The sequence below is a fragment of the Dipteris shenzhenensis genome, chromosome 19, assembly GCF_047967505.1.
Source record: "Dipteris shenzhenensis isolate YYH24624 ecotype China chromosome 19, Dip_SZ_1.0, whole genome shotgun sequence".
NCBI classification, from domain to species: domain Eukaryota; kingdom Viridiplantae; phylum Streptophyta; class Polypodiopsida; order Gleicheniales; family Dipteridaceae; genus Dipteris; species Dipteris shenzhenensis.
Window position 1 is genome coordinate 5,424,352 of NC_141614.1, and position 27,324 is coordinate 5,451,675.

Sequence of the window (27,324 nt, forward strand, 5' to 3'; positions counted from 1 at the left end):
CTTTCTGGCTCAAATGAAAGCTCACATATGGGCGAATTTCTGGTGCAGAGGTCAGACAAAATTTCGCGCGATGTTGCTGGCTGGAACGTCATCAAAATCGACTGATTTTTGGCTCTGTTCTCCTCGAATATACAGCCATTGTTGTTCAAATTTCAAGACAAGATAGCCCAAGGTATGGAGAAGCTTCCCCTAAAAGGAATTAGAGAAAGGTGGAGCAGAAACAGAGAATACGTGAAAGGGAGTTTCGACGATCTTCAGGGAATGGCGACCAGCAGCGACGATCTTTCTTCAATTCCTTGCAGGTGAAAGTTCGCCCATACGAAGGGTATCTCCAGCTCAGAGGATTTGGAGAATGGCGGAAAAACGAGGGAGAACAAGCTCTAGCAAGTTTTGGGAAGAAATGGTGAAGATGAAGAAGAAGAAGAAGATGGAGAAGAAGAAGATGATGTGGCACATATGGGCTCAAGGAGGATCATAGTGCTCTGATACCATGATGGAGAACTGAAGGGAAAGCATGAAGTGAACACAAAATGAGAATTCTTGCTTATTGGAATGAAGAAAGGTGAGGTCCATATGTAGGCACCTCTTACATGATCACTGACATCACTGATGACCTCTGACCAAGGCTCCACAATCATCTCCTCAATCAGTGGGAATCAATCCCTACATCAGTGGGATTCCCTTTGTCTTACATCATCACTTAGGTCACACACTAGACACATCATAGCACTTGATGTGCCTTTACAACACACACAAACACACATGTGGCTCCCCTAGATGTACACATGCACCATAGAGCAAGCCCTTGATCATACTTACCCCAACAGATTTCTCATTGGGGAATTGGGGCCTATCTCAACAAGTTGAGAAGATGGATGCCGGCAGAAGGCATTGGAAGCTACACAAACCACAGGATGGTGCCGAGATGGGATGAAATGGATGGCATTATGGGGTATAACAAATGCCGATATACCAGAGGATGCATGTGAGATCAGGGAATTGGTGACTAAGAAGATGCTTAAAAAATTATGGCAAGACCCAGGGTTCAAAATGCAGTTCTACAAACAGAAAATTAATCCAATGGACAATACAGGATGCAAAAATACCTGGGGAAAGATATTTCAATGTTTAAAAGGCATCTAATATGCGAAATGAAAACAAGTTCACATGATCTAGAAGTAGAGAAAGGAAGAAAGAATATCTAAAATCTGCGAAGTGGAAAATGAGCATCATGTACTCCTAAGATGCCGGGCCTATGCTCCTGTTAGAGAAAGATATGATGACAACAGAGGCAACCTGAAATTCTGTTAGAGCAGCCAGCTACAAAGCTAAGGAGTTATCTAAAAGAAGTTTTGGAACACCACAACAAGATACTTGGTCTGGCACACAAGCTAGCGCATCAAGTACTAACTACATGGTAAGTCTGTAGTATTTTACTTAACTGGATGTAAAAGATCACTATTTGTTGACTAACCAGAGGTCTTACAGCTCCGAAAGACTATAGTGGTCTCCTTTTTACTGTGGGAGCTTCCATCCTTGGTTGTTGGGGTTGGGAATGTTGTGGTTGATTGCAAGAATAGCAATGCATGCATGTGTACATGCTGATGAATTGCAATAAGAGATAGAGGTGAGTGTTCCAGGAGCATCCAAGAGAACTAGAGGTAAGTGTTCCAGGAGCATCCAAGAGAACAGACAGCAGATTGCTGTCGTCACAATCATTTGTGCCACAGGTTGTTTTAGTTTTGCTGAAGACAATCACCTTCTTGATTTTTTTTTTTGGGTAACCACCAGGCGGATTAGGTCACTTGACCAGCCAAGTTGACTTTGATTGTGTGATTCAAGGCTATTGGCTTATGTTGGCTGACAAGGGATTATTTCATTTGTAGCCTGGCCGTTGTGCATACTACACGTGCTTCCGGCTATATTCCTGACTTTGATCCAGTAACATGTTGTGCGTTGTGCATACTACCCGTGCTTCCTGCTATGTTCCTGACTTTTATCCACTAACATGTCGTGCATTCTAGTCTCTTCCTTCCTTATCTGGTGTACACATGTTGGGCTTTAGAATCTTTAAATTCTCTTTTCCTTATGATGTCCTAATAAATGTTTGTTTCAGACTTTTTGTTATGCTTTGATAGTCTTGAAATTTGGTGCAGGATGCCACATACAATGATAGGCAGTCATCAAGTGTCAAGTTCTCTGATTTTGTTCAGAAGAAATACAGCCAGCCTCTTATTGTAAGAGAACTTTTGTCATGAATCTTGCTTCCATTTCTGTGACACTTGCGCCCATGGAAAGCTCATCAGAGTTCGGGGGTTGTCCTTTTTTATTTGCAGATAAGTGTTGGTCTTCTATCACTGCAACAGCTAGGGGGAATAAATGCTCTGGTATTTTATTCCAGCACAATTTTTGTTTCAGCCGGTAAATTTTTATGACCTTTTGTGTTGTTTTGCCTATTGTGTTGTTACAATTAGTGATTAATTCTAATACCGGCTTTTTCCCCATCACAGGTTGTATTTCATGATGTATTCAGATTTTGTTCTCATAGGTCATTTTGGCCTTTCACAGATGTTACTAAAGATTTCTTTCTTTCTTTGTAGGTTTTCCATCATCAGATGTGGCTTCTCTTTCTGTTGGTGTTCTTCAGGTTTCTTCATCTCTTAACAAGTAGATTAGCATTAGAGTGTTACACCTTTCGAGTTAATATACCTATGAATTCTTTTTATGGTCATATTATCCTTCGTGTAAAGAAGACAAAAAATTCTCAAAGTCCTGTACTCTAGTGTTTGGGGGCTGATAGGTTGAGGAACTGTATCACAGGTAGCAATGACTGGAGTTTCTGGAGCTTTAGTCGACAGGTGTGGACGGAGGATTCTTCTGATGGTGGGATATGGGATCCTTCGGTGTTGGGATATGGAGCTATGCAATTTGATTACCTTTGACAACAAAAGCTTAGTAATTCAACTCTGCTACTACTATTGTTTTAATTATTGCCTTAATGTTTTGTCCTGATCCAGGTGTCTTCAGCAGGGACAACAATCAGCTGCTTCCTTGTTGGGTTGTCGTACTTTTTGAGGGTACTCAGCAAACTGAAGGGTTAAAGAATGTTAGGTTTTGAACAGGTTAAGATAAAGAGTCTCCATTTTTCATTTGCAACAGAAAAGCAACCACAATCAATGTCTTTTTCCTAAGCAAAATACAATAAGAAAGTAAATTTTGATAAGGACGAAAAAAAGCTGCAATTTAGAAAGATGGATGAATTTTAGTGTACAATGTAATATTACAGGTCTTTCTGCATTTTAATGTTCATTATCAACCTATGTGATACTGGGCCAGATATCGCAGGTTTCGTATAAATATATATTTTAACTATGGTGTTTAGGTGTCAATGCACATCATTGTACATTTCTATTCCAGTAGAGCTACCTGTGTACTATCAGCTTCATTACTAACACCAGTGAGTTCGTGCCTAATGTGCCTGTGTAATGTCTAATTGATGAGCCAAATACGATGATCACATGCATGGATGGTTGACAGAATGATTGTAAATCACCCCCATGTAGAGTTTGGAAGCTGTTGGAAAAAGATAAAAGTTCCAGAATTGTGCAGCTGAGTCCAGAACACTCCAATCGGTGGTAAGAGCAACAACCGACTGCTGCATCTGGAGTTACTCTCCTCACTTGGCACATCCTTTCTGGGCCACTCTATGTCTTAGCCTCTTGCTATTAATCGGGCCTAGGGGCGCTTGGGATCCCTTGAATCCAGGGTGCTCCTTCCGTGGTGGCTATACATGAAAGATATCATCTTGCTGGGGCTTTCCTTTTGTGTGACTTAACTAGCCAGCTGGCTAAGCTAGATAGTCAGGCCGCAAGTAGACATCTACTATGTTTATTATTTTAATGCCTGAAACTTGTGGTACTGGCTTGTTATCATATGCTGGCTTGGTGCCATGGATCTAACCCTTTGGTATGAGATTAAAATAATGAATTCTAAGGCTTAAATTTTCGCCTTGATTGACTTCATCTCTGCCTTTACAACGAGAGACCCTAACAGTCTTCCTGAATCTCAAAGCCAACGTCTTTGAATGATATATTCTGAAAAGTTTGGCACAACAGGCGTTAAACCCCCAAAGCAGCATTATTGACTGGCGAACCCCTCAAAAGCATTTGAAACTTCTCACAGAAGTTAATTTTTGAGTCATTGCACTGGATGAAGTTTTGCTCCAGTCCATGGTCCATTTTGACCATGCTCTTGGAACAGAACCAAGCCATTGGCAAGAGTACCACCTTAAGTTTACTAACATCAGTACCAGATGGACATGTAATTCTTTTTCAGTTGCAATTAAAATGTCACAAATTTTGTAGGATCTTCTAAGCTTCTCATTACCTTGGGGCTACTTTAACATACTGCCCTCCCTTGAGGATTAAGAAACATGAGGCACTAAAAATACTTCTAACCCTTCAGTATATTCTTCAATGAGCATTTGTTATTCTATATTACTTGCTTTCCATACTCTTGAGGACATTTAATCTAGCCAAACCTAGCATTTATCACATTCGAATTTATTTAGAACACTTGCTTGTATACCCATGGAACTTGGGTATCCATATTCATAGTTTAATCAGAAGGGAATCAGCCGTGTGAGTGAGAACCTTCTACTGGAGGCTTTTTGACATGGATTTTACATTCAAGTTGTGTGTCTCGCCGAAGGTATGGAGTTTATCCAAGTGGTGTTGTAGGCCTTCTAGAGTAAGGCCACATTGTCTGCATATAGGAGGATTTGAATCAGGGAGCTGACTAGACCCCTAGTGTCCCAATGAAAGTCTTAAGCTCATCTATGTAGAGGCTAGACAGGGTTGGTGATAATGAGCAACCCTGTTTTGTGTTTTTTTCATGCATGAGAGAAAAAACAGCTCAAAAGGAGCTAACAAAAATCCAAGGTGGAGGCTGAAAAGCCACCTCAACCCTGAAGAAGACTCAGAGAAGAATGGAGATCCTCTCCAAACTCTAGAAAAAAAATCTCTCTTGATTGTAGTTGCTCTGGAGGGTCCCTGCATGCTCGCCCAGATGGCCATCAGTGTGTGTATAGTATCAACACTAGCCATAGACTGGGAAGGGTGAACTTGTGAACCCTCATTGCCTCTGTACATCTCGCCCTCCAAATATGCCAAGCTGCAATGCTAGCCAGAATCTCCCAAGATGTGTCAATCGAGGCATGAGCAGCTCTGAAAGGAGTGAAAGGAACATCCTGGAGAGAGCATGACTCCATAGAGTGTCGTCGTATAATGAAGGATGAGTCTGAGTCATTTCCCTTGAAAAACATTGGAGGGCCAGTAAGAGATAACCATGTCACTGATCCAAGGTCATGAAGAAGGGTGTTCTATGAAATATGCAAAGAATCCTGGCAACACCCTCCAAGATCGTCCTCGCCTGTCTACACTCCCAAAGGCAATGCTGAATTGACTCAACTGCTGTGTGGCATTGAGGACAAGGTAGGGTCAGCCCTGAACCTGGATCTCCACAGGTTCACTGCTATCCCTCTATGAATAGAAAGCCAAAAGAAGAGAGTGATCTTTCTATTTCTGAGGGATTTCGAGAGCCTCCTCCAAAATTTTTTCTGCACCTTTATATGAAAACTATCCCAATGAGGAGCTCTGGAGGGCCTCCAACCTCTACTGCTAAGCTGAAATCTCCTAGCATTTCTGATTGTGTAACAAAAGAAAGGGATGCTCTTCTCTTGGTGCCCTTCATCAATCCATTCCCACTCCCCTGGGTCCCACTGTAAGAACCTGATGGGAGAACCACCATATAACCAGAGTCTCCAAGACCCAAGTGCCAGGAAAACAGGCTCAAGATCAAGGTACCACTGTGAGTCCGTGCCCCACTCCATGTAACCTGCAATCTTAACAGGCTGGAAGGCAACCTCCAAAAAAATATCATCTGAAGATCTGAGAAGTCTTCCTTCCGACTGAGCATCAAAGACAAGGGTCTCCTCATGTGCATCCTGCATGGCAATAACCTGTAATGGAACACCCATCGTCGTGAAAGCTACCAACCAATTGGACTCTGTGATCGGTAAGTTATCTGTATCTATCCACTATGTTGGTATGGCTGCCTCTATCTGCTCCATCCTGATTGCACTTCCTCTGAGGTGGCCAACTGATAAGAGTCTCTGATCCTCTGAAAGCTGTCTAAAAGCCTTCTGGGCACCTACAATGAAAGCAAGTCCCCTCTCCCGTCCAGACCACTGCATATAATGTGACACTCCTAGTGATTTGCCATGCTCATCCAATATAGATCCATTCCACATGACTAGTTGTCTGTCTATTTCTTCATGAGAGGAGGGTGTAACTCTCCGAAGAGTGTCTCTGAAGCTGCCCTAGGCTTTCAAAATGGAAGCCATGAGGGAGATCTAAGATGGGCTGAAGTAAAAGTCCATCTCGAGTTGTCCATCCAATCTCCCCTGTGAGAAGGTGTACAAGACTGAATGCTGCGTAGGAAAAAATCTTTCCAAGACTCCTGTCCAGGCATCAATCCTCTCACTATAAACTTGCAGAGCAAGGCCATACACTGCAAATTCGGATCAATAATATTGAGACCTCCTTCCCCAGTGCGGAGAATGATGGTCTCCCAAGCCACCCTGGCTACAGCATCTGAGGTGCCATCCAAAGGAAGTTCCTAATAGGTCTCATGAGCTGAGATACACAACCTCTAGATCTGCACAAACATGAGCAAACAAACCAGGAAGTAGCCAATAATACCTTGTTCACAACTACTACTCTGGATGCATGGTCAAGTTTGGCAGAACCCCAAAAAATGAGTTTCCTCCTGATGCTCTCCAACACGGGAGCAAATTGCTGTGCTGGAGAGATGCCCACCCCAACCTAGCATCCTAGGTACCTGATGGAAACACCCATCTGAATCCAAGTGAATCCTATGTCAATCCCCAATCTGGAGTGTCCTCATCACTAATCCAAAAGCCATTGGATTTGTTCCAATTAATATGAGCCCCTATTGCAGTGCAGAACAAATCCAAGGCTGTCCTAAACGAGGTGAGTGTTTGCGGTGTGGTATCTAAAAAAACAGCCGTATCAGCCAACTCACTATCCAATAGCTCATCCTCTTGCCTCAATGGAAGACTTAGCCCTATAAAATCAGCTTGAGCTCTAAGGTAGCTTCGGCCACAAATAAAAAGAGAAAGGGGGCTAAAGGGAATCCCTGATGGACCCATCTGGTAATCTGAAACCTGTCTCCCCTGACTCCACCAATGCGAACCTGGCTATGGGCTGATCTGTAGAGAGCTGACACCCCTCTGATCCATGCATCTGTGAATCCAAAGCAAGCGAGGGTACTCTCTTGAAAGCCCCAATCTACTCTATCATAAGCTTTCTCAAAGTCCAGGAGTAGAATGGCAAGCCTATGGCCACTATGCATGGCCCAGTCAGAAGCCTCCGAAAATGAGAAGATATTATCGAAGATGCTCCTGCCATGCACAAATCCCGTGTGCGTATCATGTATAAGATTTGGAAGAAAGGGCTGCAAACGTAGGCTGATTGCTTTTGCTATGATTTTGTACAAAGTACCCAACAAAGTGATCAGTCTCAACTGAGACACTAAATCCCTTCAACCCCCTTTTGGCATAAGATGAATGAGGCCCTCAGTAAGTGAGTCTAGCATCTCACCGGAGTCCCAAATGCCCTGCAGGGCTGAGGTAATGTGATCCTCAATTTGATCCCAAAATGAAATAAAGAAAGAGGGTGTAAGCCCATCTAAACCAAGGCACTTGCCCTTGCGAAGGGAAGAGAGAGTAGTCATGAACTCTATGTTGGCGAATGGTGCATCAAGTGAGACTATCATATCTACAGTCACCAACATAGGTAAGTGCTGCCAAATAACAACTTGAACTTTATCTCTAGCTTGAGTGTCAGGATCTGCTGTAAGAAGGGAGGCATAGAAATCTGTGGCTATTTGCAAGACGGTATATGGATGTGTCTGTAAAACTCCATCTCAGTCAACAAGCCGTGAAACACTCTCCTTAATATGTCTAGGGCCAAGAGTAGAGAAGAACTGCTTGTTGACCTTACCTCGCGTCTGAGTCCAAAATGACTCTTTGGCATGAAAGGCATACTCTGCTCTCTGATCTAACAATGACTGCTGTTGAGCCCTTGCTGCAGCAAGGCACTCCTGAACCCAAGCATATGTAGGCCTCGTCTACTCTTCCCTTTGAAAAGCAGCCAACTGCTGGCGGATACCTATCTCTTGCCTGAGGACCTCACCTCTTGTGATTCAAGCAACGAAGTGATAAAAGTCGCTAATATCTGAGAGGGCTGTTGCTATATGTGACAGGGAAAGCTGACTATTGTGCATGTGAGATATCCAAGTCTGCAAACTGCCTCTGTGAGGCCCTCCTCTGCGTAGAATGCATCTGGAATCTTGATATTCAGTCATCCACATAAAATCTATCAATGTGTGCATGGATAGGCATTTGCAACCTCCTTTTCGACCAAGAAAACAAGAGTGATTGCGTCTGAGTGTGGAAAGCATCATCATGCCAAGCATCTCTGCCACTATACTGAAAAAGGAAGGCATCCCAGGTTGCTCTCTCTAGGGAATGTTAATCACCTTCCTTCCACCTCTTTTGTCTATGGGAATTTCAACCATGTTGAAATCAACCCTAATGATCCAAGACTCTGCAATGCATGACAAAGAAAGCAACTTTTTCCATAGAAGGACACGGTCCCCTCTTGAATTGGGGACATAGTTAAGAAACCAACATTATGCCCACAATCAAAAGAATGATCCACTAAGCTCTAGAGGGAACCATGATCCCATGTCCAATCACCAAGGGAAGTATCGAAGAAGAAACACAAATGCACGTACCTCCCCTGGTGCCCAAGGCGGGTGACCAAAAAGTATGCCTTGAGAGAAGCTTACCCGACTTGGAACAATCCTTGACATCCAGTTTGTGTTCTTGAATCATGAGAATATCAATGGGGTCCCCAGTAACACCTGGATGAAGTTGGTTACGAATCAGCTGCCTACGGCGGTGGTGAGGTACACCTCTGAGACCCTGAACGTTCCAACTGACAATCCTCATCGGCGAGAGGAAGAGGCCGGATGAAAAACCCTACTGACTTGGTAGCAGAGATATCTCTCCTGGGAAATAATCCTCCTATCAAGAGGAGGGAAGTCAATTGGGGAAAGCACTCCCACACCTGCAGAAGGGGAAGCTCTATCCACGGTGATCTGAATAAGGTGCTCCCTTAGGGTAGAGGGTACAAACTCCTGTAACTTAAACTCTGCCATGTCTGCTAAAACTGCAAAAGAATTCCTGAATGATGCAATTGGCGCAGGTGTGGGGAGGATCCCTACAGATGATGGAGTAGAAGCTAAAAGTCCCTTGCCTTTGTCAAGAGGTGAAGATTGTGGAGCAGATGAAGGGGGCTGCTGATGAGCTTTGGCAAAAAAAGTGTCACTAGCATGGATTATGGCACGAGTTTCGGCAATGAGTTGCTCCAAAGATGGAAGCTCCTTCACAGGAGCATCTGAAGGGACAAGAGCAACCTCATTTGCACAAGAAACTAGGACATGAATATATCCTGCCTGTAAGGGAGGGCCTGTGGCGCCGTGAGAAGCAACCTGAGGTGGAACTGGCTCAACAACTCTGATTGGCATCCAACGGGGATGACGGGAATAGGACGTGCTGATGGTCCTATTCGCGCTATAGAAGAAGGTCCAAGACGAGAAGCTGATGGTCCTGGGCAAGAAGTGGAAGGTCCAACAATGCGAGAAGTGGCAAGGAAGTAGGTCTAGCCGAGGTGGTGCTATGAGGCGCTACACCCGTGGACCTTTTAGGCCTTTTCTTTTTTCTCTTCCTTGGGAAATCTCTGGCAAAATGCCCAGGGGCCCTACAAGTCCTATATTGATCTTGTCTCTCAGTGATCTCGACTTTCTGCTTGAAAAATGAGCCATCTGGATGCTGGAGCATGATGTGGTCATCTGGAAGGTAGGGAGGGGGCTGAGGGGAGGGAGGAGAGAGGGACGAGGAAGGGAGGCAGGGAGGGGGCTGAGAAAGGGTAGCACTATAGGCAGGGAGCAGCAGTAGCTCGTTTCTTGTGAAACTTTCAGACCCACTTTCTAAACAACCCTGTTTGACCCTAATGGTGCTGGTGATCTCCTCTGTTTGACCCTAATGGTGATCATGATCTCCTTTGTTCACCGTGTACCTACCCGAGACTTGCTTGAGATATTCTCATAGAGTGCCATGATTGCGAAACAGGGTTGGTGATAATGAACAACCCTGTTTGACCGTGATCGTGCTCATGATCTCCTGTTCACCTTGTACATGCCCGAGACCTATGTGAGATCTTCTCATAGAGTGCTATGACTGCTCAAATGATCTCCTTACCATGCCCCAGAACTTGCACGCATTTCATTATGCGAGCTCTCGGCACTATGTCAAAAGCTTTGCCAAATCCACAAAGTAGCAGTAAACCCTTTGTCTTTGTGCTCCGGCCTCCTCGATGACGCCTAAGTGTAAGTATGTGATCTAGAATTGCATGATCAGGCCGAAAGGCTACTTATCCCTTCGCCCTAAGTCCTCGTAGCTCTTGAAACTTGCTAACTTGTGTGTCGAGCATTGATGCATAGATTGTAGACATGGCATGCCCAATCATAATGGTCTTGTAGTTTTCCTGCTTATGGGATCCCGTGCCTTGTGAATGGGAGTGATGGTGTTAAGGGTCTAGGTGTGAGGAAAACCGGTGCGAACTGCTTTGTTAAAAAGCTTTGCTAAGATCAGGGCCGTAGTACTTATTCCATATGCAATATATTCAATACAAAGCCCTTCATGATCTTTCGCTCGGCTGTTATGAAGCTTCAAAGCTACATGTTTGACCCATTGGCTGTGAAAAGTGTGCAAAAGGTAGGACGGGGAGATTGTGAGAGGTTAGGTGATGGTTGGTGAGGAATGTCGTACAGTGTACATGCGTAGGAGTGCCATAGTGCGGTGTTCGTGCGAGAAGAGGGCTTGTCACTGAAGAGACTTCCACCAGAAATCCTTAGAGTTGCTACTAAGCAGAATGTTTATTAACTCCTCGTTTTGGCGAATGAAGGCCTTTTCCTGCGGACGAGACGACGATACTTGCATATCGTCTCTACCTCACTAGGAAGTTGATGCTTAGTCTTGAATCTAAGCTGGCAGCGTAGAGCCTTATAGTCATCATTGTGTACTAATTGTTGCAAGGTACCAAGCCAAGAGGCAGTGAGCGAGTGGAACGGGTGGTGCGTGTGAAAGTGTGTGGGGCGGCCTCATGGAGAAAACTATGATCAGGGTGACTCGATCTTTTGAGAGCTATAAGTCTGCGAGATATGTGAGTAAAGTGAAAAGGCGCGCAGAGTACTCAGGTGAAAGGCTATGATCTAGTGTATGTCATAATATGTAGTGTGTGTGGGTGTTGTCTTGGTGTGCATCTTAAGGAGGAGATGGATATACTAAAAAGGAGATAGGTGTGATCTGCTCCTAGAGGTGGTGGCGAAATAGAGAAGTCAGTGATATGCGAGGTGAAGGCACGTGATCCATGAGGTCGTTGCTGGAGCCCCCCTCATGGAAAATAATTGAATCCATTAGGAGAGGGCCATCGATTCTAAATCAACATCTGGCTATAAGATAGAGTCATCTTGAAAATCTAGAAGTGTTGAAATCCCCTTGCGGCTCGAGACATCCATTATGTCCCGGTATAGGGTTGTAACCATATTATGGGCGTGGTGCATCGGCCTGGTGCATCGGCCGATCAATTGGTGGAAGACGAGCTTGTTGACAAAATGCACTAGAGCCTAAGCAATTCGCTGTGCTAGCTCAGCAAAGTAGTGCTTCAATCACAAGGCGAGCATACGTTGACCATATTCACAGTGACATTGCCGGTGTGGAGCATGTAGGAATAGGACAGCCACGACCGCCAAGTCCTCAAGCTATTGGATCATTGGTTCAATCAAGGAGGCACAAATTAAAAAAATCTAGTTAGGATGCAAAGACCAAAGTCGAACCTGTGTAAGACTAAAAGAAATTCCGTAGATCAGACCATAAGGTACCGTTATAGTTCCAAATAGTACAGGTCTGATAGGTGCTGGTGCTCTGAATCTCATAGGCCCCGCAGCCTCATGTAGGGGAGCTACCAGATGCCTGCTAGAGCGTGTCAGGAGCCGCCCATCTCAAACCACTATCCACTTTCCCTCCTTGATAGCGGAATAAGGGGGGTTGAGTGATGAGAGGTAGGGACAGAGGTGCCAAAGGCTAAGAATGGTGGGGCTACATCTGGAACGTAGCTGAGGTGAGTCCTACTATAGAGGGAAAAGGTGGCTGGCTGAGGGGTTGGGGTGACAGGAAGGAGGCACACTGTGAGGGGGCATAGAGGGATACGGTGACGGTCGGCGGGCTAGGAGGGCATGTTGGGGCTGTCACTGGCCCCGACATGGACGTTGATGTCAATGTCGATACTGGTGTTAGTGACAATGATGATACTGGTGTTAGTGACAATGATGGTGCTTCCGTCTTCGGAGATAGTGAGGACTACGCTGATGATGACGCTGATGCTGATGAGGATGACACTAAAGCTGAGGCTGAAGCTGAACTTGCTAAGGCTGAGGCTATAATGGCTGCCTTCTGTCAGCATTGCTATTTGTCAACAAACTGCTGCTTTTAATATGCTTATTCATGTCCTTGATCTCTCCTTTCAGGGGCTGTCTCAGTTCCTTTTGCCATAGTTCATACTGTTTTTTGGGGCGCTTTTCTTGGATTTTCGCCCTCAGTTACGAGGGGGAGGGCTTCCTTCCCATTGGGTCTGCCTCTTAATCTAAAAGGCCTGTGCTACTCAGTAATGGGCCGGTCAATATGGGCTTAGGGGGCAATGTGGCCGAGACAAGGAGTCTGAACAGGCTAGAGAGGAGCAGGTCGAGCAGGAGGGCCAGCAAGAGAAGGTATTGGGGAGTAGCAGGCTGTGGCGCAGGTTAGCATTGGGTTTCAAGCAGCCATGGATTCGAGCTACACGAGATGGCATGGGTTGAGCAGGCTATGGCAGGGGAAGGGAGCAGCGCATGAGCTTGCAGGCTATGAGTGATGACAGGCAGGGAGCAATGGTGATGACGGGCAAAGAGTGGAAGTGATGGTGAGCAAGAGTAATGGTGGGAAGAAGCGATGGCAGGCAAGGGAAGAAGCAATGGCGATGGAGCGAGGTCAGGCAGAAGCTAAAGCAATGGCAAGCAAGGAGTGATGGTGAGTAGAGAGCATATCCCACCCTTTGTACTTACACTCACTTCTCAGATGTAATCTAGATCACCGTAGGACAGCTTCTTTAGCTTCTTTTGCCTCCTTGCATTGATTCGAGACAAAGCAATGACCGAGATTCTAGCAACATGAACACAACGAGCTTTGCACATTGTGTCATGCCAGTTATAGAGATATAAGAAGTTGTATTGATGAGATGCCTTAGATGCAATGAGATTTGAGGACTCTACCATTGCTTGTTTGCCTATGGTATCTTCGCATTAGGCATATTACTTACTACCCAGACTAACATCGTTGCATTCCTCTTTGCCGTTAAAGTAATCAAACACATATACATTCATGAGGCTCATGGTCAAATGTTACTCTATAGAGGATCATAGGCTGAGAACCATTGAGAAGCTTCTCAGGAAGGTTCTCCCTCCTCAGCTCTACACCTCCTCAATTGGTTTGCTATATTTGGGGTTCATTGTGCATTTGCAGTTCAGTCACTGCATTTTCAGTTATATGCTTTCATTCTAGCTAGTGTTGGCATTTCAGTTTGCAGAAATTCACATGTGTGCGTGTATTCTAGCTGTGTGTGGAGAGTCTCCATAGAGGTTGTGATGTAGAGGCAAACACTTTGAACTGCCAAATATACAAAAGCATGGATGAAGGAGTACTTTTGTAACAACATCTCAACGGCAGCAGGTCTCATTACTGATGCCCAGGCGTTCAGCTGTCCTAGACAAGTAGAGCACAACAATAGAGGAGTGCATTGACATGCTTCAGATACATCAGAATACCCCATGCAACCCCTTTTAGTTTCCTAGCCTTAGAGTTGCTCTAGCTTCATCTTCATCATCCACCATCCAGTCTCTTCTATCATCACCCCCCATGATCAAGGGAACTAGATGTATCCTACACTCTAAAGGCCATACTATTATTATGATTAACTCATGAGATCTACGTGTCAAGCTTCTCCGACAATCCTACAAGTTAAAAGGGACCAAGATATGGATAGCTGAGTAACTCACGCGAGCTCAATTGAAGAATAAGGCAAAGGAATTAGCCAAGGTCAAGGCTGCTAGGGGACACAAAATGTGCAGTATAATGTGAAGGCATAGCAATCATTAAAGAGTTTAAATCCAAAACTGAAAGACTCTCACTCATAAACTGATGTATGGCTGATTATGTTTTTCAGATTATTATGTAGGAACTCTAAATAAGTGGAGTCACTTTTTTGGACTCCTTGGAAGCCTTGCAAGTCTTCATTACCTCATCTATTACTGTTTGCTTGCCAGGTCCTTCAAAAACCTGAAGTCTAGCTCTCACAGCTGCCAACTGCAACTTTAACTCACACACCTCCTGCTGTAAATAGATAATCTGTTCTTGAGGTCCAACAATGGGTCAATTAAGCCCCCTCCGTTATATGTTTTTGCATATGGAGAAGGTGTCAAAAGCTGCAACTGAGAGGCTGAGGAGGGGGATTTCGAAGAGGAACCAGGCTGTTCCATATTGGCCATATCTGAGATTACCCCCTCACTGAGAAAGAAAGAAAGAAAGAAAGTTTATTAAACTCTTCCGAAGACCGATGGGTCTATGAGACTCTGAAAATCTTGATACAACAAGCTGTGGTAGTGGAGCTACTAAACAAGCATCCATACCAATGCAAAATGCAAAATGCAAAAAATGCAAAAATGCAAAATGGTAGTACTAAGTCCTAAGTACAACATAGTCATGTCGATGATTGACTATATATCAATCTCAGCATCATCATCAATATCATCATCATCCTCAGCAACAACAAGATATCAGGATGGATGAGGTAGTGGAGGCATGAAGTCGGCAATAGTGCTGTCGGCCACTCAGAGGTGCGGTCCTGGCACGTCTCCTGGTGGTAGCTCTGCGTCTAACCAGGGCTAATGTGACCCCTGTCGGTTGGGCTCCGACTCTAAACAAGGAGGGGATGTCTCCAAGTGTGATCTGTGTGTCGACCCTCTATCTGAGCTCTCGGGTCACGGGCTTCGGGTCACGGTCATGTCGAGGCCTCGTCTAGTTGGGGTCCATGTGATCTAGCTGAAAGAACTCTGTGATAGAGCTCTAAGAGGGATCAACCGAGGAAGAAGTCTGCTCCTGTCTCTGTGCTCAAAGTATCCTCTCGCGGTGTCTAAGTGCCTCATGAATGAAACCTGCCAAACACCGCTAGTCTGGGTAGGAGAGGAAACGGGCTAAAATCCCATAACTATCCTTGAAGAGGCAGTGGAAACGTCCTCGGATCTCATAGTACACAGGACACCTGAAGATGAAATGCTCCTCTGTCTTAACCTCTTGTATGTCACACAGTGTGCATATGCGCCGCTCCCTGGGTAGTCGCTCTACTTTGCCGCTCTCAATGTGAAGTTTGTGTGAAGAGACTCGGAACTGCGCAAGAGAGATCCTCAGCGAGTGGGGTAGGTGAATCTGTGTGTATCCTGGTGGGTCAATGAAACCCTCTGCTGTGATATGTAAGAAGTGATCTCTGTAGAAGCTAAGCTTCACTGGGAGTTCACTTGGTCCCAACTAGGTCCGAAAAGTGTGTAGCTGTAGTAGATCCTCACGGATAACCTGGTTGACCTCGTGTGATAAGAGGGGAGAAAACGGAGCATCCGTGCTATACTGGAAGGGAGATAGTTTATCCATGTGGAGCCCCAGTGGCTCAAACCATCTCTCTGTACGTGCATATCAGCACCTTTGATCTCCTCCTGCTGCAAGTGCCATAGAAGAGGATAGAGCTATCCATGGTAGCCTGCTACGCCCCGAGGTATAATCCCCATATTCCCTAACTCGGTACAGATATGTGATGACCTGAAATGCAGCATCTAGCTGTAAAGGGGGTGACCCAAACTCAGCCTGAATGATTTGGTGAGGAACGGATGACTCACCACGAATCATTCGTGATAACATGAGAACCTGTAGCCGCTCCACACAGGCCCACTCTGTATCCGACAAGTCTGGCCCCTAATAAGGGCTGCCGTACATCCCCGCTGGACGAGCCAAGGAGTCAAAAAGCGACCCCTTAGTGCGTGGATCTTGAAAGTGCGAGCAGAAGCACTGCCTCTCTAGTCTGGCCAATGAGGCATACCCTCAACTCAAGCGTGCCTGCATCGCGGGTCTCATAGTGAAGCTCGGCGGTCCGGAGAAGATAACCCCAAGATAAGTGTATGATGAAACTATCTCAACAGATGATCCCGCAAATGTGAACTGCTCCTGACACATGATGGCTCGAGATGTATTGAAGATCATGACCTTGGTTTTACCTAGGTTGACCTTCAAATCATGAGACTCACAAAAGGACTGTAGTGCGTCTAGGTGTCTCTGAAGCCCCTTTGCTGAGGAAGACAAGAGAGCCATGTCATCTGCATAGAGCGAAATCTGGATCAGCGTGTCCACAAGAGAGCAACCTACACTCCCTTGTGTCTGCATCACTGTCTCAAGCTAGTCAATGTAGAGGCCAAACAAGGTAGGCGACAAAGGACACCCTTGTTTGACCTCGATGGTATTCATGATCTCGTCTGTCCACCCGGATCCTGCTCGAACTCTGTCAAAAACTCTCATAAAGCGCCATGACAGCCCAAATGATCTCCTGGTCATAACCCAAGTCCTGTAGGCACCATATGAGGCGGGCTCTCGGGACCGACAGATAGATCCCGACTGTCCATGTGTCGTATCCAGATCTAAAGAAATCTGGAATGTGTATCTCTCTGCTCTACTGAAATGATCCCCCGAAGTGTGGATCTAAAAAGGACTGCAACTCCACTCGAACTCCTCCTGTATCCCTCGTCTCATCTCTGTAGGCAGACTCCCATGTATATCCGCTGACTATCGGAAGAGGGCGCTCTGGACTCTGATGTCTCTGTATAGAAGACTATGTCGTGGCCTGTATAGGATTCCGAGAAGTTCCTTGGTTTTGACCATAAGGTACCATTACAGTTCCAAATGGTGCAGGATAGGGTCTCGGATATCTGAGTCTCATAGACCCCGCTTCCCTATGTAGGGGAGGGACCAGGTGCCCTACGGGGGCCTATAAGAAGTTGTCCCTCTCGTACCACTGCCCACTTTCCCTCCTTCCGGACCTGATTCCGCTACTGCAGCAAAGAGCACCTCTCCTCAACCTATAGAGGTGTGAGGTCCTCATCCATAGAGATCGTTGGCTGATCTCGAAGGACTGACTTGCATCGTAGAGCTAAAAGTCGTGCCTGAGTGTCATGGAACCGTATGATCAGGGGTTGCTCTCGGTTGGGATCTCTCCCCACCCGCCATGCCCTCTCTATCTTGTGCTCAGCCACACCCAAGGTAGCGGTAACGAACGCAGTCGCATCTACCATCGGTGTAGCCTTAGTGCGTGGAATCCCGCGTACTTTGATGTTGAGAGCCTTACTGGCTCTTTGTTGCTGCGCCATGAGGGTAGCCGAAACGGTTACCCTTGCGGGTTCCCGTTTGGCCACGTCAACCCATCTGGAAGTCTCCTCAATAGCAGATTGCATGCTCGCAATCTGTGCCTCGACCACCGGGGTGCTCCTTGGGACAGTGTGTATGGCTGTGACCTCCTGTCAGAGCTGCATGATATCCTGTCTGAGTCTGTGAATAAGACCCGCCTGCTCCCGAATGGCCCTAGCCTGCTCCTGTATGATGCGGCTCTGCTCCTGGTTGAAGTGGATCTGCTCCCGTACGAAGCAAGTCAGCTCCATCTCACGCTCATGGAAACTACTCACCACCCATGTCCATGCTGAAACTGTGGTGGCTGTGGCATGAAAGAGTGGGACTGAGTCTGGAAACTGGACGGTGACTGAGTGAGGAATGGAGATGACAGTGGAATGGATGAGGTAGTCCCAACGGGGTGTGGGAGGGTGGGCTGACTGAGAGGGAGAGGGGAGAGTGAAGCATAATGCGGCCTCCGAAGTAAGGGTCATAAGTTGTGCGAGAGCTGTAACAAGAGAAGAGGGGAAGGGAACAACAACCGGCGCCATGGGCATGAGTATGTCACTGATCATAGATGTAGAGGAAGCTGAGATTGGAACTAGAGCTGGGCCTGAAGCGGGGGCTGAAGTCGAAGTAGAGATAGCGATAGAGGGAGCTGAGGTTGGAGCTGAAAACGAAACTGACACTGTAGCGGGAGTTGAGGTTGAGGTAGAGATAGAGGCTGAAGAAGCTGAGACGGGTCCTACCTTTGCCTTGCTGTCTACCCGGAGTCCACTTCGGTTGTAATGTGTGTTCACATCCTCCAATTTCAGTTGTGTTGTTTGCTTTTTTTTGTTGTTGCTATTGTCGTCTTTCTTGGCTTTGTCTCCCATTTCTCGTGGGGTGCGGGTGTAGATCTTAGTGTCCGATCGGGAGCGGGAGCACCGGTTCCCCCCCATAATGGGAGGCACGTCCAGTGCGAGTTGGTGGAGAGGCAGGGCGGAAGCCTGAGGTGGAGAGGCAGCCAGGAGGTGGAGAAGGAAAGGCTAAGATGGCGAGGATTTTTTTTTTTTTGTTTTGGTCGGGTGGTTTGGCTTTTTTTTTTTGGAAGTTCAAAAAAAAAAAGAGAGTGAGGGTGGCGAGGGGGGCCGGGGGGGGCGGTGGATGAGCGGAAAAGGAGGGAGGGAGGTGGCTGAGTGAGGGGGTAGCGGGGAACGAGGGGTGGTTGAGGGGAGCTAGGGGGTGAGCGGGGAGCAGGGGTGGCTGAGCAGGGAGCGGGGAGTGGGGGAGCGAGGGGTGGCAGAGCGAGGGAGCGGGGAGCGGGGGGTGGTTGAGGGGAGCGAGGGGTTAGCGGGGAGCGAGGGGCTGAGAGCTGCGAGGGAGAGGGCAGCGGGGCATGAGCGTAGGGAGCGTAGCGAGATGGAGATGAGAGAACACACATGGTATTTGAGAGAGAGAGAGAGAGAGAGAGAGAGAGAGAGAGAGAGAGAGTCTATTAACGTCCACGGAAGACAACAATAAAAAACCCATCTAGTACATGTACTTAAGAAGGGCACATGGCAGCTTCTCCCCTACCCCCCACTAGTCTCTACAGTTAAAGATCTTGTTCACACTGAAATACAAACAATTAAGAAAGAATTGGTTGTGGAGGTTGATACAAAGGCATATAAAACTGATATTCAAGAAGAGATAAGGAGCATGAAGCCAGCACTAAAGATTAGAATAGGGGGGCTCCTTGAAGGCTGGTATAGTGAGACTTTAGCACATGTTAAAGTAGCCATGCCTAGCATTGAATGGATGGTTGATGATGATGACCTTCTCCGACGATCTTACAAGTTGAAAGGGACCAAGGTATGGATAGCTGAGGAACTGACACGAGCTCAATTGAAAAATAAGGCGATGGAATTAGTACAAGGCCAAGGCTGCTAGGAAGGATGGAAAATGGGCAGTTTATCTTGAGGGCGTAGCACTCATCAAGGAGTTTTAAGTCCAAACCAAAAGTCTCTCAGTCTTAAATAGTGCAAAAAAAAATCCACTCCTTAGGAGTGATTACTTCTATGGGTTCTTTCCTCTTTGCACAAGTCATCTCTCAATTTAGTAAATTTTTCTATCACTTTTCCAAAAGGGATATAATTAATGAAGAAAGTTCACTTTGTCCTATGTTGTAGTCATTATATCTTTGGTATTTTGGCTTTGGGCATGTTTAGGATTCTTATCAAAATCCAAATTGGGGAGCCAAAGACCATTTTCTTTTTAATTCTTTTTGGAGGTAATTTCCTCTTAGGTACTTGGTAGTTTTAGTTTTTTCCTATCTTCTTATTTTTGTTATTATTTATCATTAATTACATTTAAATTAAATAAATGAATAACTAATTATTAAAAAAATAACAATAATAATGATTTCCTTGTGTTCATGTTGGTATTCCATTGTCTTATGTATGTGCATTGGTTTATCTTTGTTTCCTTGTGTTAATGTTAATGTTTCTTTTGTTTTTGATATATAGCCTAACCTAAGTCTCTCTCTCTCTCTCTCTCTCTCTCTCTCTCTCTCTCTCTCTCATATCACATCGACTATCTTTGTGTGATGATATCAATAAGACGATTCTATGTTTCATTGCACAAACTACATCTTGAGAGTGGGTAGGCTGAGGGCATGCCTAGGGAGAGTCACATCTGCACTCTATTTGATCTACAAGAGATTGAGTTAGAGGAGCACTTTGCTTTCCGATGCTCAAGATCTAAAGTCGTTACCATTGTCTTTCGAGATGGGCTCGAACCCCCTTTCCAGCCTCCTGTCTTACGGACTCTCAATCAGATAAGAGATGTTTTGTGACTTTGATGGATGAGGTTGTACAACACAGAGACCATATGCTCACGGCACATAGATGAGATCAGGGCACTCAACTAGATTCCACTCAAAGTGTGGTTGCTGAGTTTTTCCAACCAGATAGCATGGACCAGCAAGGCCCAGGGAGATGGTGTAGCCGAGGACCAGAGCGAGAGCTACGATAAACCCATTAGCATGTTGATGCACTAAATAGGATCAAGGATGTCTCTCCATGTTTACCAAACCAGAGACACGGCCAACGAGTGTAACAAGAGCACTTGTCCGATGCAAGGCCACAGCTAGGAGACCATAAGGGACCACACACACTGATCATCGCTAGCACTCTATCATAGGTTTTATGCCACCACAGCCTCACACATCATTGAGGCCTCCCGTGGACTCGATCCCTCTGCCAACATCCAGAGGACCACTGCAGTGATACCACAGCTTTCGTTCTCGCCATGAGCTGAGATGTTTTTTTTCTGGTGTGCCTATTTTTAGGTTGCACTCGTCTTGGGTGTAGATGCTCGCTTAGAGGCTCCAACTATTCATCTCATTGTATCTAGTTTTTTTAGTCTCATAGACCATTCAGTCTTTTAAAGGCTTTTAATAAACTTTCTTTCTTTCTTTCTTTTCCTCTTTCATTTTTTTTTTCTATTTTTCTGCTTTGTTATCTTTTCTTTTGCTATTGAAATTGCTGTTGTTTGGGTTGGGATTTTAAAGCTTAGTAAGCACTTGGGTTGTTTCAAAACACAGATGGCAGCTTATGCTTGGGTACTAATGATAAGCATAGCTTTGCTTACTAAGTTATTTTTGTTTTTAGTTCTCATTTACTCTTGCTTATGTTTAAGTCGCTTACAAACTCGCTTCTTTTCTTCACTCTTTCGCTTGTTTTATTAAAACATTAATTTGTAAGGTTCGGGATATTCTAGCTTTATGAAGGTATATATATAACTGAATAATGCAGATGCCAATCCTATTGAAAACTCAGAAAGAGACAGTCACGGTTAAACCCAAGATCTCAGCCACAACACTTTACAAGAGAAGAATCTCAGAGGTGGGAATGCAGGATACAGTCAGAGAAAAACAAAAGCGGTCAGTAAACCTATATCTTTCATGACTTAACAACACATGTGGGCTCACTGATCTAGACAGATCTAGTGAGTTGGCTTTGCTAGATCAGCGATAACAGATTCTCTTTCACTTTCCTTGCTCTCAAAGAAGTCAAGGTATGTGGAGAAACACTCAAGAACAGACTTGAAAGTGTGGACAAAAGAAGATATTGGTTGCTTCAGCCTATGTTGAGGGCAGAGGAGGCACAACAATAGGGGTTCTTAGCTCATAAATCTCTAACATCATAAGTTATAAATTAACCTTAAAAGGGGATACATTTCATTCTATTATCCTGCTTCTTGCTCCCTCAGGAAAGACCTCTGACCCTCGTCTTCCTTTTCAAGGTAGCTTTATTTGTGATGGGTAACTTAAACATGGTTGAAAACAAGAAAGACAGGTGGTTAGAAAAGGGAACAGTAATCAAAGGGTCTGAAATGCAACCCTGTGGTGACCTTAAGGTGCATGGAGATAGGCAAGACAGGAAAATAACTTGGTCCAACAGAAACTATAGAAGAGAAGGCAAATTGGACAGAGTTTACAGCTCAAAACCACTATGGGAAGCTATGATTAAGATGGACACTAAAATATGCCACACCCTCCTGCTGTTTGACCACGAACCTGTAGTATATTCATGTGACTTTGGCTCTAGCGTTGGATCCAAGCCTTGGTTCAAGGAAGACCTAAAGCTCTTAAACATGAAAACTGTTAAAAAAAATCTGAATAGATGCCTCATGAATTGATGAAGCTGTCACCTGGGTTCAAGCTATCAGTTCAATCCAAGCTTTACGTAAAAGAGCAAGGAACGAGGCAACAGCCTCTAGAGCTAGGAGAAGAGATTAACTGAAATTCAGAATAATCAAAGTAAAAATCTTGGCCAGATCTAGGGACACTACAGCTCAAATGGAGCCCATAGATCTCAAGCTTAGAAGGAGAAGAGAATAGAGACTGGTAAGGAACAAGTCTACTTCAGAGAATGGTGGGTAGGGAAAATAGATAGACCCACAAATGGAACTTCCAAGATTATTTAAAGAAGAGAGTTCAGGACTAGATCCCCATGCTTGGTAGATGGATCACAATTCTCCTCAAGGGTGTAGCGGATGATTGTGGAACACTTCAAGAAGTTGCTATCAAAAGAGTCTTAACGTTAATCAATCTATGCTTCAGGCTAGATTAAACTGCTAGCAGGCCAGGCAACAATCTGTTGCTAGACTAGACTTACTGCGGCTGGAAGCACCACTGACTCTCAAGGAATTAGAGGAGGCTGTTAATGTCATTGAAGATGGTAAAGCCCCTTTGATGGATTCCCCATAGAATTCTTTAGAAAATCTGGTAGGTAGTTGGACTTTACCTCCTACAAGTCTGGCGAAAGAGTCTCTTCAATGGGTCTGTCCCTACTCACCTTCATGGTGGTATCATGAACCCAAACCCAGAAGGTGGCAATAAGAAGAAACGTAAGAAATGGACACCTCTAACCATGCTTAACTACAGCTATTAAACATTGACTAAAGCATTGGCTCTCAGCATAAGGAAGAAGATGTGAGTTTGGATTGAACTGAGAAGAAAGGCTTTATTAAAGGTAGATACATGCTTGAGGTTCTCAACAATCTGTGGGAAGGATGTGAGCAGGTCAAGGAGTCCGGGTAGGATATATGCTTCACTATGTTGACTTCGACAACGCCTGTAACGCCTGTAATAGATGGGACTGGGCATTTCTCACCCAATCTCTCCTTGACATAAGAATGGGTCCTATTTACACAGGTTATGTAAGTCTTCTCCTCTCTAATGTTTTAACCAAGGTAGTGATCAATGGGAAGATGTCTGAATCCTTGTCACTTAAGAGATGAATTCGGCAGGTTTGTCCTATTTCCCCTCTTCTTTTTGCCATTGCTGTGGACGCTTTGATGCTTCATTGACGTATTTTCTAAGAGCCATCCCGAGGGTTCTCACTAGTCAATCAACTTTTTGCAGATGGCACAACTCTCACTTCAGAAATGAAAGAGAAGATGTTGCAAAGGTGATGGTGTGCCTTGACATATTTTGTCTTGCATCAAGGTCTCTCAGAGTACAAAGGACAAGAAAGAAGGGGGAATTGGTGTTGTTCATACATGCAGCGGCTCAGAAATTGGCAGCTAAATGGAGTTAAGGCTTTACTTAACTCAAATGAAAGCTGGACCCTACTGCTCTTAAGAAATTACCACCTTGTTAGACCTGTAAGGGAACTAGATGGAAAGGATATCCCATATTTTCTGCAATGTGTCACCCAAAGCCATGCTGCACCACAGGAGAGGAAATTCATGGCACAAGATTCCATTTGATTCTTTGTGATTTTCAAGATGGATCAGATTGACAATGATGAAGTTATCCATGCTTGGCACTTATTATTCAAGAACTGGCTACAATAGTGGGGTTAACTTTGGAACAGAGCAGAGACAAAGTGGAGAAATTGACAAGAGATTAGAATGGAGTTCAGACTCAAGAGAGATCATCCTTGAAAGGCTTACTTTATGGAGAGGTGGATCCCAACTCCACTACCAAAAGAAGTTCAGTTGGGTTAGATCTAACTATTTCATCCCTACCCGAAAATTGACAACTCAGATTTGACCCTTACTGTCGACTAGAGGTGGAAGAAAGCAACCTCCAGGATAGTATGGATCAGAAGGTCTGAACAACTGTGGCTCAAACTTCTTGCCTGAGAAAAATTGTGGCTTAGAATTCACAAGGCACCATGGATGAATGCTATAAGTATCAGGATTGGAAAATCAAATGGAGAGTGTCAAAGAAACTCAGATACAGTAAATGATGTCTTCCACCTTTTTGATCTGCCAGAAAGAAAATTGACTCAGTAACGCAACTGAGTAACAGTTAACTCATGTTGGGTCTCGTATTGGGGAGATAGATGAGGCTGCCAATCAATCTTCAAGATGTCTGCCAGTGGAGACGAGTCTTCCTTGCACAGCTTGTTCTTCTCCTCCATTGGCGTTGCTACTGGTCTGCAATCTTCCATCTGATACGCCTCTAGAATCTCTCTGGTGTACGTCTTTTGTGAGATAAAGACACCATTCTCTTTTTGATGCACCTCAATATCTGGAAAAAGTAGTGCAGTAATCCAAATTCTGTCATCATAAACTCTTTCTTCAAGGTCGAGTCTTCCTTGCACAGCTTGGTGTTCTCCTCCATTGGAGTTGCTACTGGTCTGCAATCTTCCATCTGATAAGCCTCTAGAATCTCTCTGGTGTACGTCTTTTGTGAGATAAAGACACCATTCTCGTTTTGATGCACCTCAATGTCCTGGAGAAAGTAGTGCAGTAATCCAAATTCTGTCATCATAAACTCTTTCTTCAAGGTCCCTATATCTCTGATCTTGTCCTCATGATCACTGCTAAGGATTAGATCATAAAGATCATGACTCTCTTACCTCCTTCCTAGAAGAGGTATAGATTGGTGTATGAAGGACTTCTGAACAATCTGATCTGTGAAGTTGATTATACCATGCCTCCAGAGGAATAGGGTGCCTTTGGGATTCTGCACACATTTTCACACATGAAAATTGAAACCCTGGAGGCTGCTCTACATAAACTTCTTCCTCAAGGTCTGCATCTAGCCACAGTCTCCATGGTGCCTTACCACGTTGCCTTGGTATGTTTTCTTCAATCCCCTGTCTGTTTTCTTGTAGGCATTGGCTGTTAGTATGTGTGGATTTCAGGTCCCTTGACTGCTAATCCCTTGGACTGAGATTATAAGGTTTTTATTCTCAGGTCTCTGTCCCTGCCCGGCCTTGACCCACTTTGTCCTAGCCCTTACCAGACCAAGTTCTTCATGGTTCCTAAGCTGGTAGAGTTGCGAGGATAGTCATAGTTGAGGCTTTGCTACACAAATGAGCATAATTGGGGGGTGCATGAACATCGTATGGTCCGAGTGAATCTTCCAGGTTTGCTGCGGTGCCGCATTATATGCAGTCACGTGCATACATATTTATGGCCAACACTTGACTTGCTGGGCTTGTGGGTACTTGTCATTTAATGAAGTGTAGTTATGAAGCTGTTGTAGGATTTGCACAGGGTTGTAAATGAGCCATTCATTTACAAGGTCAGTCAAAAAGAATTTATCCTATCCACTTTTCCTTTGGGAATTAGATTTTAACTTGTTTGCTATAGGCAACCACTGGATATCATCCATGCTACGTCAAAATATAATTTTACATGCATGACCCTCTCCATTATCTATGATACCAAGATTTCTTGTGTAGTTGTTTACTGATCACAGTAACCTGCTTACAGTTGATGCTTTTTGTATTTTGGTTTTTGGAATGTGTCAGGCGAATTCTTCTATTGAAACATTTACAGACATTTTGTCACTCGCAAGTCTTCTGGTAAGGGTGATGTGATGCATAGTACGTTTGATCCTGGCTTTTAGCCTGAGTGCTGGAAGGAATGTTCACAAAAATGCTGTTCTCAGGTCTATGTGGCAACTTTTTCACTTGGCCTTGGACCCATCCCTTGGATTGTCATGTCTGAGGTAAATTCCATGGCCTGTCCTTATGCAACAAAAGCCAAGCTTTAGATACAGAAGCGATAAGCACGGCTACGATTAAGGGCTTGGGTTGCATTGAAAGGGGCTTGTGCATTGAACGTATTAACAAATTTAACTTTCAAGCAATACAATCTATTAACTCATTCAAGCACCTGCTCTTTCTGTGGCAGGTGTTCCCTGCTAATTTGAAAGGGATTGCAGGAAGCTTGTCCACACTTCTCAATTGGTTTTGTGCATGGCTTGTAACTTTCACTTTTAATATTTTGCTCACCTGGAGTCCTATCGGTATGATTTCGACTTGAATCAATCTCTCCCTATAATTACTAGCACATTATTACAAGCTTTTTTGTGTTTGAGAAAACATTTTGTGGTAGGGAATGGTACCATGATTTAGGAAGCTTATAGGATTTATGGCTGGCTATTGATGCAGGAGCATTTGCCATCTTCACAGGGATATCTGCTTTTACCCTTGTCTTTGTCACCTTGTGTGTTCCAGAAACTAGGGGCAAGTCTCTTGAGGAGATTCAAAGCTATTTCCAATGATACAGAATATCTTTCATAGAAATGCCATTTTTTCGGAACTGTACAAAATGTGTAACGCTTCATTATGCTTGTATCGACATAGCAATGCCGACTTTTGCTCGAGCATTCACGCCAGAGCATGCCTATTCTTTTGCACACTGATACGCATTGCATGCTCTTCTTCTAAATCATGTTTTTTTCTCACACTGTATTCAAAAGATAAATACAAATATGAGTCTCTGATTCTTTTTCTACTTTCTCTGTTGATACAAACCTTAAGATTAGCATCATTGGATAACAATGCTTGGAAGAAATGCCAAGGAAACCTAAGGGGTATAAATACAACCATCTAAAAGCAGGCTAAGGAGTAAACCCTGTGAAAAGGCAGAGCCAACCTGCGCTGCCCACCCTTGTGCTGTGCTTGTCATACAACGCTAGGTTGTTTCTGAGGTGGTGGCAAGCTTGGCGCGTTCAATTTCCCATGCGTCCAATCCCCGCTACTCCCCTTCCCGCCCTCCCTTTTCGTCCAAAAAGGAAAAAGAAAAACTGAAAACACAGCTTCCTGATCTCAGTTTGTATACTTGTTTTACAGTTTGACAGCAGTCCTGCTGCAGCAGTATATTGCAGAGTCTTC

At 44.7% G+C, this 27,324-nt stretch overlaps 1 protein-coding gene across 1 annotated transcript in view; it reads left to right on the forward strand.

The window, feature by feature from the left end:
- LOC147889967 (sugar transporter ERD6-like 4) overlaps positions 1–26,903 on the forward strand; it is a 107,057-nt gene extending 80,154 nt beyond the window's left edge. Inside the window, exons 10-18 of the mRNA XM_087390916.1 lie at positions 2,157–2,237; positions 2,337–2,421; positions 2,601–2,647; positions 2,821–2,883; positions 3,018–3,077; positions 25,954–26,007; positions 26,094–26,153; positions 26,339–26,453; positions 26,599–26,903. Of these exons, the coding sequence (XP_087247042.1) occupies positions 2,157–2,237; positions 2,337–2,421; positions 2,601–2,647; positions 2,821–2,883; positions 3,018–3,077; positions 25,954–26,007; positions 26,094–26,153; positions 26,339–26,453; positions 26,599–26,711 (678 nt within the window). The 3' untranslated portion in view covers positions 26,712–26,903. The remainder of the gene's footprint in view (positions 1–2,156; positions 2,238–2,336; positions 2,422–2,600; positions 2,648–2,820; positions 2,884–3,017; positions 3,078–25,953; positions 26,008–26,093; positions 26,154–26,338; positions 26,454–26,598) is intronic.
- Positions 26,904–27,324: the final 421 nt, after the last annotated feature.